Source organism: Rhinolophus hipposideros (assembly GCF_964194185.1).
Source record: "Rhinolophus hipposideros genome assembly, chromosome: 1".
Classification (NCBI taxonomy): Eukaryota; Metazoa; Chordata; class Mammalia; order Chiroptera; family Rhinolophidae; genus Rhinolophus; species Rhinolophus hipposideros.
The window spans coordinates 20,099,110-20,117,145 of record NC_138047.1 but is presented as its reverse complement, the minus strand read 5'-3'; the positions used below and the strand labels follow the sequence as shown (position 1 = coordinate 20,117,145).

At 39.7% G+C, this 18,036-nt stretch overlaps 1 protein-coding gene across 3 annotated transcripts in view; it reads right to left on the bottom strand.

Moving 5' to 3' along the window:
• Positions 1–7,449, bottom strand: part of LOC308503148 (ubiquitin carboxyl-terminal hydrolase MINDY-3-like) — an 82,504-nt gene extending 75,055 nt beyond the window's left edge. The window contains exons 1-2 of one of the 3 annotated variants that reach the window (XM_081062200.1): positions 7,128–7,449; positions 210–289 (exon numbers count right to left, since the gene is read on the bottom strand). In XM_081062200.1, the coding sequence (XP_080918326.1) occupies positions 210–289; positions 7,128–7,221 (174 nt within the window). In that variant the 5' untranslated portion in view covers positions 7,222–7,449. The remainder of the gene's footprint in view (positions 1–209; positions 290–7,127) is intronic. The other 2 variants (XM_081062201.1, XM_081062202.1) reach the window with 2 other exon arrangements.
• Between the last annotated feature and the right edge of the window lie 10,587 nt (positions 7,450–18,036).

Below are 18,036 nucleotides of genomic sequence, written 5' to 3'. Positions count from 1 at the left end.
AGGATAACCAAAAGGCTTTTGCTGTGTAACCTACTCATGTTCTGAATTCATTGTTATTTTGGATATTTACAGCAATTTACACGAACAAACGTTAAGAGGTAATTCATGCCTCATGATTACATAGAGTGGTCATAATTAGAAAACAAAAAGTAAAGTGTGAAATGTTTGAATGCGTCCCTCTAAGGAGTTGGTAAAGTAGTCTATGTTACCTGAACAGGTGCAATAACAGCACAGGGGCCACCTTCAAACTGTTCTAATGCGGATCCCTCTGATTCACTAAACACAAACCCTAAAAATGAAAGCAAGTAGCAAAGATTAAAAACATAATTCAGGTAGCAGCTAAAAGAATTTTTAATATACTTTGCTTAGAGAAAGATCACTTATCACAACAGCAAAATATCTTCAAGTCAGTCAGGTGCAGTGGTTAACTCTTTGGGGGGATCGAGGAACCCTTTGAAAAAAATATGGAGCCTAGTCCATGCCCCCGTCACATGGGCACACACGTACACGCACATGCACATGCGCACACACACACACACACACACACACACAGTTTTGCACCCAGGAACCCCACTAAGTGGACTAGGGGAATAAAGCGAGGAGTTTAGTAAAAGCACACTAAATCTGATTGCTAAATAATTTAATTCACTTGAAGAAAGGCCAGTCTATCTACTGAATTCCAACAGAGTTTTAGGACCCTTTCATACAGTATCTTTTTTTCGTTCCAATCTTTGAGTCATACTCTACAAGCTAAAAATTAAGTGGCATCATATACAGTGAACGTGCTCATATTGGAGCTATCTTTCTTCAGACATTACCCGACCAGTACTGACTGAGATTTTTCTGATGACATCAGTGGTTATGATAATACATGTGATTTCTGATGTATAATGAAATGTGTTAATATTTGAAAAACCAGTGCACCAGTAACCAGTGCACCAGTAACGTCCAAATGACCAATGTATGCTGTTAGAAATTAATGCATAGGTAAAAGGGCCATTCAAAGTACAAGACCAACCAATGAAGTCCAAGTCAACAGAGTATAAAACGTTTATTGATGCAGCTGCAGATTCTGTCGTGCAACGAACCTCTAAGAAACTACCACTTGTGGAGTTTTGGTGTGGTAGCAAAGAAAAACATCCGTAATTATCTAAAAAGGCTACTATAATACCCTGAAGTTACCAACTACATATCTGGGTGAGGTTGAATTTCTGCATAAACTTCAATCAAAACAACATACTGCAACATACTGAATGGAATAGCAAGTGGTAGAATCCAGTTATCTTCTAATGAGCTAGGCATTAAAGACATTTGCAAAAATGTAAAACAATGCCATAGGTCTCATCATTTTTTTAAAAATATTTTTCATATTGAAGTCCTTATAATTTTAAAGAGTGCAATAGGGCCCTGAGTTCAAAAAATTTGAGAGCCACTGGCCTAGGAGAAGTAACTCTTAGCAGGCTGCTAGGTGAAATATTTAGGCAAATAGGAAGACATGTTACTCATTCAGAGTGAGGAGAATGAAAGAGGTCGAGAACTGAGAGAATTTTAATTTAGAAAACTGTAAAAACTGGCAAGCACAAAGAACTAAGAGAGCCATGGAGGGCTAAGATTTAATTGTTCCATTTGTACTAACACTGGCCACAACTGTCTGCAGCAGTACAAGCAGCCTGGGAGAAGTCATGTAGACCACAGGGTAAACGGAGGACTGAAAAAGCTGAGTAGGATAAACTTAATCAAAACAAATGACAATTAAGGGAGCTGGTTGTCACGTTAAGACAACCAAATCTCAGGTCCAATCTAGAAACAAGAGGTGAAGCCAAGAGGCCCCACTCTTTGTCCTGCTGGCAAAAAGGACAGGGTCCCTGTGTTAGGCCTATGTGAAGAGGAGACATGAAGCTCTGTCAAGCTTTCAGGATAGGTAAGAATTATAAATCAGTAATGGATTCTTGCTTTCCTTAAAATTAATAATGTAATGCAATTTTCAAGAACCGTGGGTGAGACTTATAATTGGATTGCATTATAATGAGTGGCTTTTGTACTGTAGATATAGAAATCCCTGGAGACATATCTAGGCAGATCTACTTTATGCCAAATTCTGTTTAATTACAGAACATATGTTTGAGTGTGTTAGCTGATAATGAACAAAGACTACCAGAGCTTAAGAGGAAATAAAGTTAGGTAAATTAAGTATTCTATCTTAAAACAGGACTATGCTAAGCAGGTTTCTCCTTTTATGATAAGGTTTCACGTGAGTTTGAATTTTTAAGGACAGAGTTATTTTTCTTGTCATGTATTCTCATGTCAAATTGTTTCCTAGTTTTAAAAGGAATTAACATCATAAAATGGCTGCTTTTTCTGATTAGGTCTAAAATAGCCATCTGAAGCATCTGATCCAAAACGTACGATTTTGTATCACATTTCATAGTACTACAGACACAGAATTCTGTCAGTCATGTAACTCACAACTAATTTAAATCTGAGCCACGAGCCTTTTTGAATTTTTCAGTCTTTTATTATCATGACTTATTATGTACATACACATTATTCAAACCAGTTTGACAACTGCTGCATCTATAACTATGGTCTGCCATGTAAACAAAAGGCCATGGAAAGACTTGACTTGTCACTATGATTTACATGACCCTGGCTGACTCAGATTTGCACTGGGCCTTAGTTTCCTCATCTATAAAAAGGAGGATAACTATATTTATCCTTTGCTATCTCTCAGGGTTGTTGCCAAGGATTAAGTAAAACTTCCAAAAACTGGAAAGCATAATACAAATGTAAGATAAATTATGACAGATACTGTGATATAAAAAAAACCATTATGTATTCAAAACACTAAGAAATTGACTGTCATATAAGCTTACAAATTGCGAGTTTAAAAAAAATTTGGATATCAAGTGAATTATAACTTAGGTATGTTGGAAAAAGGAAAATCTATACTTGAGAGAAATAAAAGGCTTCCACAACAACAAAAATCTATGAAATTAACATGATCTACGGTATTAACTTATCCTCAGTTTGGAAGAAAAATTAATGATACTTGTATGTCATTATATTCCTTTGGTAAATATTAAAATACTTTGTAATACATAGCTAAATATACTTTAAAACTTTAATCCAAATGTATTAACTCCTAAATACCTTTTGTACTTATAGTTTAACGGATCCCCAAGTTTACCTAACCTATTTAATTTCCTTTTTTCATTTTACGTAACAAAAGCTGTCCTATACTCAAAGTCCAAAACCCTAATTTCAACCATTTCAATCAACTACAGCTCCACCCAACTAAAAAAAAAAAAATTTATAAATAGCAAAAATGTATTTCTTCCTTACGGAATAATCTTTACCTCAAACCATAAAATAACTTAAAGCTTGGAAAAAGGGAGCTTAAAAAGGAAAAATATGGTTTCTCAGAGTTGACATTCTAGATCAGGAGTTGGCCTGTTTTTCTAAATGCATTTTGGACCGCAGCCACACCCACGTTATCTAGGGCTGCTTTTGCTGCAATGGCAGAGATGAGCATTGAGACAGAGATAATAAAGGCCATGGCCCTTACAGAAAAAGTTTGCCAAACACTGAGCTAGACAATCAATACTAAAAGAAAACAAATTCCGAATAAGTCAAAATGTTTTCACTTCTAGTAAGATTACTACTTGCTTCTGTCAGATCTAGAGGGCTTGTATTTTGGTTTGGAGGGGATGTGATCAATCTGACCACTTCCTACCACCTTCACTACTGCTAACCTGGTACAACCCCTCTGAGTTACAACTGGCTCTCATTTGATCTTTTCTTTATTATTATTAAATTTATTGGCGTGACAGTGGTTAACAAGATGGCGGGAATGTAAACTAGCACGGCCACTACGGGGATTCATCATTTCATATTGTATCACTCAGTCCACTACAGTCAACCCTCAAACACAGCAGTCAGACCAATCTTTTCAAAACTTATCATGCCGTGTCTCGTTTGCTCCAAACCTTCTAACGAACTCTCATCACATTCAGGATAAAAGCTAGTGTCCTTACAATGGCCTATAAAGCCTTTTATAATTTGGGCCCTATTATTTCTTACTTCATCTTTTATTAGTCTCCCCTTTTCTCATTGCCTCTCTAGCTAATCTAACCTCATTCCCGATCCTTGAACAAAAAGCCAGGCATAGTCTGTATTGCCTTTTATAATGGCCATTCTCTCATCCTGAAACATTCTTTTTTCAGTTATCTGCATGACTAATTCAGTTACTTCAAGTGTTTCCTCAAATCTCACCTTCAAATGAGGCCTATCCAAGCTACCCCATTCCACAATTCCTTATTTCTTTACCTTCTAATACATATACTTACTTTATGCTACACTGTTTATTTTTCGTCTTCTCTACCAAGTCTAAGCTGCAGGCCTGGAACACTGTTGCAGTTTGTGGGAAGGAGGAATTGGAGAATAAGTAATGCTTAAGAATAAGGAGGTAGAAAACACATGCTTTTCTTTCAAAACTATTCTAGGCAACTCAGCAAGAAGAAAGCAGACAAAAGTATAAATTTCAGTTTAAAACAAGAACTTTAAATTATGTGATTTATTGCCTTTAAAATAAAAACTGGCAAAACACACACACACACACACACACACACACACAAAACCCTACTTTTGTTTGTAAAGAGAGAGGATTTGCAGAATTATCTAAAACTGCCTAATGAATTAAAAGAACAACTCTGTGCTACTCCTGAGGCTTATTGCTTAACATAGTGTCTAAAACTGCAAAACGAATCAAAAGAGAAAAAAACAAACAAAACAAGTATGTGCTGTGGCAACCCCTGCAGCTTATTATTTTAACATATCAAAAGAATTTAACATGACCTACCAATATAGTTTTATAAATGGACTATCCCAACATAATTCTATAAATATTTACCCCCAAACATTTTATATGTGTAACTTTCTTCCAAAAGTCTGAGATTAGCTTCATTGCAGTTATAGACTGAAATAAAGCCAAAGTTAATGTCACAATATGAATGCAGTGTGGCAAATGCAGCAAAGCAGTGTCTTGTATCTAGTCCCATAATCCCAAATTACTGCCACAGTAATCTTTAGCAGTTGGTTCTGCCTCTAAGAATGAATAAATGAATACAATGGTTAACACAGCAAAACCAGGAACAGCAGCCTTCTGATTCAGAGGTTATAACTTAAAAATATATATTTGGTCACCTTAAAATCTTGATCAATTTAAGTCCTGGAAGAATTACATATCCACAATATAATTGCATTCTCTGAAAAGCAAGAAAAGAAATCCTTTATTTTGAAATGGTATTGAGTGAATCTTATTGAGGAACTTCTGCATGACTAAACTGTGGCAGAGTATTCTAATGTCATTACAAAGTTCTATTTTAAATAATGATTATCAAATAAACAATAACAGCTTCTTGTAATTGTCAGGGAACTGCCAGAGAGGGATCTTTGGCTTGGGTTACAATGAAACACTTTTTAAAATCAAGCTACCATTTTCTGAGTGTTTACTATGTGTCAGTTATTGTGCTAAGTGCTAAGTGTATTTACCCGTCTTTCATCCACACAACAACCCTATAAGATTGACACTACTATTATCTGCATTTTACAGAGAAGGAAACTGAGGCTTCAATAAGTTAAATAACTTGAACCTAGAACCTAAGCATGCTTATTCCAAAGCCTGCTCTGAACCATAACTATAACTCCCTCTCTGAAGTCTCCTTGAATCTCCATCACATATTAACAGAAATGAGGCTGAATGTTACCTATGTTCCATATTGTAAATGCTTAATTAATGTTGACCAATCACACTAAACCTAAATTTTTCTTAATCCTTCACAGTCTTGTATACTTTACAGCTGTTTACTATTATGGTAGATAAGTTGAAAGTAAGTTTAAAAATAAAGTCTGTAAACGTGGGTGTCCAAGATTTCAGAAAATATTAGTTAGTTAAGTGACATAATAAAATGTACAAAAAGAGCCAAACTAATGACACATAACCAACCCTTTCCCAGTTCTATCAATTTGTACCACTTTGGCCCAGTCATTTAGGCCTTCCTTCAGGACTCATTTTTCTCACCTGTGAAACAAGAGTGATGGACTAAATAACCTAATTGAGTGTAATACATGATGATTCTAAAGTTATCAGTTCTTAAAGGAAACATATCTGGGAGGGAGGTAGGGCTTACTTATACCCTGAATTTCTGTTAGAAAATACACATTTGAAGTGGGGGCTTTGGTTTACTATGCTAAAATTCCCCCAACTCCTTTGAGAACAGGATATGGTTTAATAATAATAGTAATAAACAGCTATTATTTATTGGCCTGATTTACATACATACATTACCGACTCCAAAGACGACACTCTTATCCCCCCTTAACTTCACCAGTCTTTCCCAAGTCCCCTTAGGTGATGTGTCTGTGGTGTTTTAATACTAAAACTTCAGAATTAGGGATAATTACTAGTATAACGTGTCCAGCCCAGGGCCTGGCACAGTGCACAAACTCCATAGACAGTCATTTTTGTTTCATTGTTATTCTTATTATCAACAACCCTCTCTCAGTAACTCAAACCCCGCCTGGCTGAGCAGACCCGCACAGGAGGTCCTCCGTCCCGAAGCATCTCAGCACCGGGGACACGTCGGGTTAGGAGAACGTGTACAGCGACCCACCCGCACTCACGCACGGAGCACCGCGGCTACCACGTGACTAAACCCAGGCACACAACTGCTCTCTGCAGTCAGCCACCTTCACTTCCCTGTGGACGTCCCTGTCTCCGAAATTAGACCCAACGCCAGTAACACACAGCCTCGTGCGGGAACGAAGACCCGGGCGGCCGCGGCGCGTCCTGAGAAACCGACCCGGCGACACAGGACACACCCTCCGTGTCCCGCCTGCAGCCACCCGGCTCCTCTGCAGCCCGAGGGCAGCCCAGGGAGCGGCCAACGAGCTGACACCGTTGCCCGGGCCCGGGCCCCCGAGGCGGCAGGGAGACGCTGCAGCGCCCAGTGGCGGCGCCGAGCAGGGGACCGGGACCCAGTGCGGGCGGGCGGGGGGCGCGAGCAGCGTCACGGCCACGCTGTCACCGGCCGAGGAAGCGGCGCTGGAAGGGAGAGCCGGCCGGGTACCTTGCGTCCAGCGGCAGAAGATGGTGTCGGAGAGACCGGGACTGCTCCTGGTGCCCCAGACCAGCTCCACCAGCTCTTTAGTCAGTTCGGACATGATGGGCTACCGGCGAGCGGGGTTTTGCTTCCAGGACTCCTGCCCCGGCACATGGGGAAGGGGCGGCTCCGGAGACAGGAGTCGCGGACGGCAGCAGCAGAGGGGTTGGGAGGTTAGACGCAAGGAAGAGGAATGGAGAGATCTACAAGCAGGCAGCGCGACTGTCAAGCTCTGCCGGCAGTCTCAACGGCAGCTGAGAGTTTCCCTACCGGAAGTGTCCGGGCCACTTCCGGCTCCTCTGTGCTACCGCCCCACCCCGGAGGGCCCGGGACTTATCTTCCCGGAAGTGGCGTGGGGAGCGGGAAGAGCGACGGACCTTGGTGGAGGCTGCTGCTGCTACTGAGCTGCGGGCGTGGATTTTAAGTGCAAGTGGTGGCTTTTGTGTTGCTAGGCACACCACATCCCAGGGGCGTCGGCATATTTCTCACATCCTGAACCACTTCCTCCGTCTGCGCGCTACTCTAGTTTTAGCTGGAGGCTCTAAGACCCAAGCCCTAGAGCCTAAAGCGTAGTCTGTTCCTTAAAATTTGTAATATTAACTACTCTAAAGTACAACTGCAAGACCATGGTTAAGTTTCAATGAGAAAACATGCACGTCTGTGTAGAGAGCCCTCACTAAATTGAGGTTGTCAGCATCTCTGTGCCTCAGTGTAACTCATGTAAAGTTGAAGCAGCTGTTAACATAAATGAAGAGGGTGGTGTGATGCGCATTAGAAATGTTTCTACCAGATGTAATGCAGGTTTACGAAGCTATTTATAGGAAAACAGATTCAAAGCAGCCTGTTTGTAAATGGTAGAGCATTTCATCTCCACTTTTTCAGGCTTATATGGGCAACACCTGAAGTGAAGCCCAGGTTTTAATCACTGACAAACATTCAGTTAAATTTTATGTGTGAAAACTTCTATTTCTGCTGCTTAAAAATGAAAAGATCTTTACATTCACTGACCTTTGAATTTAAAAGAAAAGGGTAAAATTTGTTGGGCTCCTTCCAGGTTACGAGTAAGAGGGTTTTGCTAACTTACTTAATTTCTGACTTCAGCAACCTTTGCTATAGTGTAAAGGAATTGGTCAAAGTGCCCAATCATATCCACAGCCTTTCTCCTCATTTTCATTCCCTTTGGAATACACTTTACCCTAATTTTGCAAAACAATCTTACTCGTTTTTCAAGACATAGTATAAATGCCACTTTGTAATAAGCTTCCTGCTTATTACAATCTAAAGTAAAAATGTTCGTTTCTAAAATTCCATAGTACCTACCTTGCTTGTAACTTGCTTATGACAATTATTGTCATCCTTGTATTTGTGTCATGAGGGGTCTCTGGTCCTGCTTCAAGCACAAGAATGCAGGACATGGTGAGGCCAAAAAGGAACACCCACGGAGGCATAGATGGGGGAGTCATATCACTATAGTCTCACTGGCCGCTGGGTTGGAGACACAGGAAACAGGAGCCACACGATCCCCAACCCACTGTACACTTCTCTGCCAACCAACCAACCAAACCAAGCAATCAAAGCAGCCATGGCAGTTATATCAGTGGCCAATTGGCTAACTGGTAACAGCTGATGGCCAACCAGCCACAGCTGATGGCCATTTACTACCCGAGCCATCACCTTTCCACGTGAGGGCAAGTGCCTGGAAACTACTCTCTTAGACTCTGTCCCTACGATTTGCAAACAAGTACACGTATTTACTCTTCTCCTGGGATATAAATTTATGGAAGCTAAGAACATATCTTATTCATAGTTCCTAGAATGGAGTCTGGATCTCTGTAATTATTAGTTGAATGAATGAAACTTGCCTTTACTAGAACTTAAGAATTCACTATCTTCCAGCAAGCAAGGGATCAAGGGATATACCGTGTTTCCCCAAAAATAAGACCTAACCGGAAAATAAGCCCCAGCATGATTTTTCAGGATGACATCCCTTGAACATAAGCCCTAATGCATCTTTTGGAACAAAAATTAGTATAAAACGCGGTCTTATTTTCAGGGAAATATGGTAGTATTGACTAGTCCAGTTAAATATCTTAATATTTGCATGGTGCTTGACAATTTACAAAATTATTTCCCTTCCTGAAAGACATAGAAGGGCCTATATTCATGGAGCCTATGAGTGGCAAACCTCTAAATTTAAAAGCTTGCCACATTTTTCTTCCCATTAATATAGGAAAATATTAATAGTATAGTATATACTGAGGGTGCTAAAAACGTGTATACACATTTTAAGTGATGTTAACACTTTGGTCAACATTGCTCAAGCAATAGTTCACCATAATCAGAAGTGTCTGGACACTGATGGTAACCACTTTGAGCACCTCCTGTAATTGCAGAAGTCGAACATGACTTGTATTCATCTTTTGAGTATTACAATTTTAATACAGTTTTTTCCTTTCTTAAAAAGTGTATACATTTTGGGGGCACCCTCTGTATAATACTACATCACATTTGTTTTCTTTCCTTTAATATAGGGATGGTTGTTATAGGTTTAATTATCTATAGATATGAAGTAAAAGCTTCCCTTTCAAAATGATTTTTTTCTTAATAGAATATTTCTTGATCTGTGATTTTTCTTAGTGTACAGCTTTGGTGAAGTAGGCAAAAATCTTGGGTGGATATTGATAAGTATGTCCTTTTCACCTTTAGGCTATAGTCTTTATTTGCAATGTTTAAAATTTTTAAATTAGCATGACATTTTTAACAAAGAATATTTGATTAATGTTAAATTATGTTGCTTAATTATGCACTAGTTAGAACATTTAAATTGTAAACTTGCTTAAACTACAATAGAAATGGAAATTAATATTTATTAAAAATGTTCTTATATATAGTCTATGTCTGGTATAGGACAATAATGGCCTTCTCTTTTATTATACTGACTTAAAATTATGTAGATTTTCTTTGAAGTACTTATATTGCTTCATATTTTAGCATTTTTTCCTTAGGACCGTCTGTAGTTTTCATTAAACTGATGTGTAGCATTAAGATGTACATAAGTCGCATGAGTGATCTTTAGTCCTAAAAGAGAGTCCTATAAAACCAGAAACTTCCTGTTCATATGTAAGTTTTATTAGTAATACCTCTCTTTCTATCTAATTCAAGTTCAGGCACTTCCATAAAACTCGGCCGAGATTTCCATCATGATTAATTCTCTGTAGCCACCTTTACTACTTCACAGCAACAGAATTAATTCCTCATTATCAAACTCTAACTCTGTGTTTAATTATTTTCCTGTTTCCCCCCAAATTTCCCTGACAAAGCACGTTAGCTTCATTACCTGGGTACTATTAACTACCATGAAAAGAACAGTTCTCCAAGTGGAAGTCTTTAAATCCTACTTTTGTGTATTTGCACAACCACCTATCGAGGAGAAATATAATCTTTGAAATATCCACTCTCCAATAAAATTAATAAGTTCTAGGCAGGTAATAAAAACAATCCCATACTCATTTATTAATAAAAACTATCTAATTTATATGCCCTATATCTTCTAATAACAGCATAAATCTACCACAAAAACAAAACTGTTTCCTTTGCCTCACCTAACCTCAGGATAATTTTCCTACTAAGCACACCAAGTTCCTTTTAAACCCACCGCTGTCATACTCAAGTTTGGTACAGTGTCTCATTTCCCAAAGCATTTCTGATAGCATTATACTTCATTTTGGACTTCACCAACCTTTGTGGTAGTTACAAGGAACTTTTCCAAGTGCCTGAACCATATCCATATGGTGTAAAGGGTGTTCTATGATTAAATGCTGGATTAGGTAAAGTTGACCAATTTGTTCACTGCAACTCTCCAAGAGAAAGGCTTGTATTCAGGGTTAAATGACACATTTGAGTCATTTTATTCACTGAGCTTCTCATATAGTTGATGTTCTACAGAATAATGTTTGGGAATCACTGGTATAATGCAATAGAGTTTTGACTGGAATTAGAACATACCGATGTTAGTTCTTATTTGGGTACTAACTGTGACCTTGGATGAGTCACTTAACTGGCTATACTGAGTTTTCTTCATCTATAAATGAAGTTTAGATAATCTCCTAGGATCTCATTCATTTCAGATCTTGTCCACTTCTACGATATTAAAAATTGGGTGTTTAGAAGTTAAAATATATGGACAGAGTAGGAAGAAGAAGAATGTTGAACAAGTATATAAACAAGTAATTTAGCATTATTTTTCATTAACACATAGAATAAGAGAGCTTATTTGCCACTTATGACTTATTTTTACTAATATTATGAAATGAGAATACCAAAGCCCAACTTGTATATTAACCCAAAACTGACTATATTAAACAGGTATTTAATATTAGCACGTTTGGATGTGTCATAGGCACCTGAAATACAACATGTTTCAAATCAACATCTTTTTTCCATAAAATCTGCTCCTCTTTCAATATTTCATAATCAGTGAATAATACAATCACTTACAAAAAGGCACATTTCTTAAAGTTCTAATTTCAATAGAATGAATAAACAACTTCTTTGAGGCTCAGTTGTCACATTCATAAAACATGCTTATTAATAATAATTACATCATCCAATGATTATGGGACTTAACAAAGAAAACTGTATGTTGCAAAAGAAATAGGCGGGCCGGCCCGGTGGCTCAGGCGGTTAGAGCTCCGTGCTCCTAACTCTGAAGGCTGGTGGTTCGATTCCCACATGGGCCAGTGGGCTCTCAACCACAAGGCTGCCAGTTCAATTCCTCGACTCCCACCAGGGATAGTGGGCTGTGCCCCTTCAACTAGCAAAGGCAACTGGACCTGGAGCTGAGCTGCACCCTCCACAACTAAGACTGAAAGGACAACTTAACTGGGAAATGGAAGTACACACTGTTCCCCAATAAAGCCCTGTACTCCTTCCCCAATAAAAATAAAAAAAATCTTTAAAAAAAGAAAAAGAAATACACATGTTAAGAAATACTGTTCTTACATTAGCTGTATTAATGGTTTGAACAAAGTACCAAAGATAGGAGCAAAGATGGATGAGTTACTTCTGAATTTGAAATGGAGAAAACTTCAGAGAAGTTTGAACTAGATAAGATTGGGACTAGAGAAGAAAGGGAGGATATGCATTTTAGACATGAAATACTGTGGCAGGAGCTTGGCATTTGTGTCACTAGAGAGAGATGAATCAGGAATATCAGGTTGAGGAGGGTTCTGTAGACTAAACTGTGTCCCCTTTGAATCTATATGTTGAATCCCTAACCCCCAATGTGACTGTATTGGAAATGGGCCTTAGAGAATTAACTAAGGTTAAATGGGCCGTAAATATGGGGTCCTAATTCAATAGAACTGGTGTCTTATTAAGAAGAAGAAGAGACACCATATCTCTCTCTCTCTGTCTCTCTCCATGTAGAAACAACCAAAGGTCACTTGAGGACACAATGAGAAGCTGGATATCTTTAAGGCAGGAAGAGAGGCTTCACCATTAACCAAGCCTGAGGGCACATTGACCTTGTACGGGCAACCTCCAGAGATGCTACAAAATTAATTTCTGTTGTTTAAGCCACTCAGGGTTTGATATTTCATTATGGCAGCCTCAGCAGATCAATAGAAAGGGCCAGATACTTTAGAACATTGAATATTGCATTTATTGATCACATTTTGTGCCAGTCACTGTACTAAACTGTTTACATAGATTATGGTACAGAACTCTCATGACTCTGTGAAATAAGTGTTACGATGATCTCCTGGGAGGGTAAAAATGTTGTCCTTGGTTCTGTGGTAAATGGAAAAACTAGGATGCAAACGCAGGTTTTTCGACCCACAACCTGTGCTGACACAGTCGGTAACCACAAAATGGCCTCAGGGTTTTTGAAAAATAATTCAGGGAACGTAATCAATAATGTTGTAAAGATTTTGTAGGGTATCTGATGGACATGTGTCCCATTTGGGAGACCACCTCACGGAAGATGTAGATGCTTGATCAATGTACTGTACATCTAAAGCTGAACAATAATGGATGCCAACTATAATTTTATATATATAATGTGATGGCTCAGTGCGATGTCGGAGGGATAGTGGATGGAGAGATGGGGGGAGGGGGGTCCACAGTGTGAGAGATACAAATGATGAACGTCTAAGTATTACCTTGTCTTGTGCACCTGAAACTAATAAAAAAAAAAAAAGGAGATTTGATTCCAGGGACTATGGCCTTGATACAGGCATACCTTGTTTTATTCTGCTTCACTTTGTTGTGGTTTGTAGATGTTTTTGTTGTTGTTGTTGTTTTTTGTTTTTGTTTTTACAAATTTAAGGCAACACTTCCACCAGCAGAAAGATTACAACACACTTTATTGTGACACTGGCTTTGTAGAGGTGGTCTGGAACTGAGCCCACAATATCTCTAGGTATGACTTCGTTCTTAACAGTGTGAACTCTACTCTAATTAGAATAGGAGCTAGTTAAGATTTTTGAACAGGAGAGTAATAACACCATCCTTATATTTTATGTTGAGAACTGGCAGTATGCAGTCAATACAATGATTTAAGATGAGCAAGCCCGGAAATAGCTAAAGCAGTTAGGAAGTTATTGCAATAATCCATGAAGTGATGGTAAGGGCTAGAGCTAGAGCAGTAGCAGTGGACATTTCAATGAGGGGTAAATTCCATGTGATTTCCTGAAAGAGGAAGGTGATAATACAAAGTTAATAACACATAACTATGCTTAAACATGAGATTAGTATCTCTGTTCACCTGAAACACAACAGAAACAAATGGGGATTAAAGCTGTAGGCCTGCTTGGTTCCAGGTGTGGAAATAGAAATAGATGAGTAGGAGTCTGACTTCCGAAGACTGAAGTTTACTGAAGCCCTCACATGAGAACTGAAAGGAAGCGATGACCACTGTATAAAACTGTCCCTGGCAATGAAAAGGGTATAGGAGAATTAGCAGATCTGAAGAGAACAGAAAGGAAGTCTATTAGTTTCCTATTGTGATCATAACAAGTTACCTCAAAATTTAGGAGGAATTAAACAACACAAATGTATTATCTTAGTTCTGTAGGTCAGAAGTCCGACATGGTTCTCACCAGGCTAAAGTCAAGGCATTAGCAGAGCTGTTCTGCTTTCTGTAGGCTTTGGGAAGGACTCATTTCCTTCACTTTTCCAGATTCTAGAGGCTGCCTGCATTGCATGGCTTGTCACCCCCTCCCTCGATCTTTAATGCAAGGAAAAGCTCGTTGAGTTCTTCTACCATCACACTGTGCTGACATGCTACTTTAGTCCTGCTTCCATTTTAAAGGACTCTTATGAGTATGTTGAGTCTACTCAGCTACTCTGGGATACTTTCCTCATTTTAAGGTCACCTGATTAGTAACTTTCATTTCATCTGGAACCTAATTCCTTTTTTTCATGTAATGTACACAGGTTAAAGTCACAAATTCCAAGGTACAGGACACAGACATCTGTGGAGGAGGCCATTCTTCTGCCTACTACAGGGAATAAGAGATAATGAAATATCAGTGTCTTGGGTACATTGGGATGGAAATGTTCATTAGGCAATTATAATTTGGTGTCTGGAATTCATACATTCATCAAATACATATTTTTTCTGAGCGTCTACTATGTACAGGCACTGTTCTATGTGACGTGTAATGGGGATCCAACACATATAGACAAATATCCTTACCCTAGTGGAATCTACATTCTAACATGGATCATATAGAATAAACAAATCATTGAAATAAATATACAATGTGTTACATTAAAGTATCTGGAGAAAAATAAAGCAGAGAAAGGAGATGGAGTGCTGGGTGGGGAGTGGGAAGTTACAATTTTAAACACAGTCCTTCCATGACTCATAAAAAGGGGCATATAAGCAAAGAAATGAAATGAGCTAACATATAGAATTTTAAAAGTATGTCAGGCAGAGGAACTAGCAAGTGCAAGGACAAACCAAAAGTTTGCCACTTGGTGAAACTACAGGGAGGACATTGAGGTTGGGGAATTGGCTTTGGTTGTGTGTTGCAGCTTTCCTATTGGGGCTTGTTAGGAGTCCACCCAGCATGTTTCTCTCTCACAGATATCTTTGGGAACCACAAGATCTGCCAGATTATATGGAGGAAGTGGCAGAGTTTCTTTTAATGCAGCCTCACTTGCAGCAAGGTATCTTCTTGCACTAGGCTTCACTCAAAACTTCTGTGCCACATGATAAATGAGACAGAACATTATACTCAAATATGGAACGTACTTCCTCTGAAGCATCAAACACATTTCTAAGCATTGTGCTTCTTTCTCAGTGTTATCCTACCTTGTACTTCCTACTTGTACTTCCTACCTTGTTATCCTACCTTTATTGGTTATCCTACCAATAAAGGAAACATTAATGAAACATTAACCTACCACTTATCGTTTATTTTGGAGGAATGTTCTGAAATGCCCAGACTACTGAACCCATTAATGTTTCATTGATATGGTAAGCCCCTGAATTTTTGAAGAGTGTATCTCTTTTCCTTTGGAGCACATTTCTTAACAGGCATCCAGAGCACTTGCCACTTCTTAATTATTAGGTCCAATTAACAGGATGTCATGTGAAGAGGATTGTCTTCTCCTGCTACCCATGCCTTTGTGTATTCTCCTCTCACACTGACTAGAGCTAAGTCAAGGTCTTAGCTCTAAAGCAAGGTCATGAAAATTCTTCCTCGCTCCCTTAGGGGATTCCAGCTATTAAGATATGAAGACACTCAAATATTCCTATGAAGAAATCCATGTGATGAGATACCGAGGCTTCCTTTCAATGGCTGGCATCCACTTGCCCACCATTTGAGTGAACCAATGTGAAATTGGGACTTCACCACCAGTCAAGACTCGAGATAAGCACTTAAGGTCAAGATGGCAGAACAGGTAAACTTTGTGCTTGCTGCCTCCAATGACCATACCAAAATTATGACTAAATTAGAGAACAACCATCATTGAGAACCATGTGAAGACTAGCTGTACAGAATTATTACAACTAAGGATATAAAAAAAGCAACCATGTTGATACTGGTAGGAGGGGCCACGATGCGGAATGGGCAATTCCTAAACCAGCACTGTGGCAATTAAGAATCAAGAGAAATGTCTCAGCTGCAGACGTCCCCTTAAGGAACAACGGGTCCCATCCCTACACGTGGCTCTCCAACTTGGAGCATTAATGCTGAGTACAGGAGTCCTCATAACATCTGGCTGTGAAAACCACTGGGTATTATTTCACAGAGAAACAAAGGACTGTGGGAGACTGAGACACTGTAGGTCTTATGGGGCCCACAAGTACACTCACTCTATGCTTCTGCATGGGGGCAGCAGCTTGAAAAGCACCAGGGATATGCAGGGAGGGACTAAATTGACTAACTTCAGGGTGAGGGGTGGAGGGCCAGGGGTCAGGGCAACTTTTTCCAGAGATGGGAGCACTGACAGGCACCTGTGCTCTTTTGTTGAACTCTCCTCCCACCCAGCTGGCCTGGGTATCAAATCTGAGCTCTCCACTAAACTGGTTAACACCATTCACCCCACCCTCATGACTCCCTGAGAACCCAACACACCCAATTCACCTTCCTGGCTTAAACCTCTTCTAAGCTCTTCCACACAAGTGGCCAGCTTCAGCTTGCACTGCAGACGTTCTGAAAACCCCTCAAAGGTCCACAAACTCTAAACAAGCAGTAGCCAGCTCAGCATGCCTTGTAGCTTTTGCTAGATGGCCCCAAATCCAGCACAAGTGGCAAGTGGCCTGAATTTGCGTTGTAACTCCCATCAGGTGGCCCCAAGCCTGGCATGAGCAGTGGCCACTGTTGACCTGGACCATACCTTGAATGAAGTGGCTACAAGCCAGGCACAAATGGCGCTGGCCCTAGCTCATGTTGTTGTGCCCACCAAAGGGTCCCAGCCCTGGCACAAGTGGCAACTAGCCTCAGTTTGCAGCATGGCCTCCCCTTAGTGCCTCCAAGCCCAGCGCAAGTAACAATCAACTGCAAAACCCTTTATAGCTGCAAGGAAGAATCTCCGAGCCTGATAGAAGTGGCAATGACCTTGGCCTGCATCAGAGCCCCTCCCAAGAGGCCTCAGACCCAAAATAGCCCGGGGCCAGCTTCAGACCACAACAGAGCACCAACCAACCAGTTCCACAAATAACATACTCAAAGGGCAGACTTGGCTGGCCCCACTACAGCAACACGTACTCCACGTGGTCAGCCCCCAAACGACAGCTTATCCACTGTGTTTATGATCAACCCTCATAAGAAGTCAGTCTGAGGGTCAATCCCACCCACTGATGTGCCAGCAGCAATCAAGGCTCAACTACAACAGAAGGGCACAAATTTTGGATGGATGTCCTAACATGCCCAGATTACTGAACCCATAAATGTTTCCCACACAGGAGACACCACTGGAACACCCAGTTCAGGTGACTAGGGCAACTGCACCACTGGGCCCCACAGGACACCCTGTACAGAAGGCCACTCTGTCAAGACTGCGAGACATAGCAGATCTACCTATTACATAGAAACAAACACAAAGAGTCAGACAAAATGAAGAGACAAAGAAACATGTTTCAAATGAAAGGACACAGAACAAAACTCCAGAAAAGAAATTAACAAAATGCTGGCAAACAACCTACCAGATACAATGTTCAAAACACTGGTTATAAGGATGCTCAATGAACTCAGGGGAAGAGAAAATGAAATCAGTGAGAATTTACACAGAAAGATAGCAAATATAAAAAACACAATAGATGAAAAACATAAAAAAGAACCAGTAAGAAATGAAGAATACAATAACTGAAATGAGAAATATACTAGAGGGAATTCACATCAGATTAGTTGAAGAATAGGAT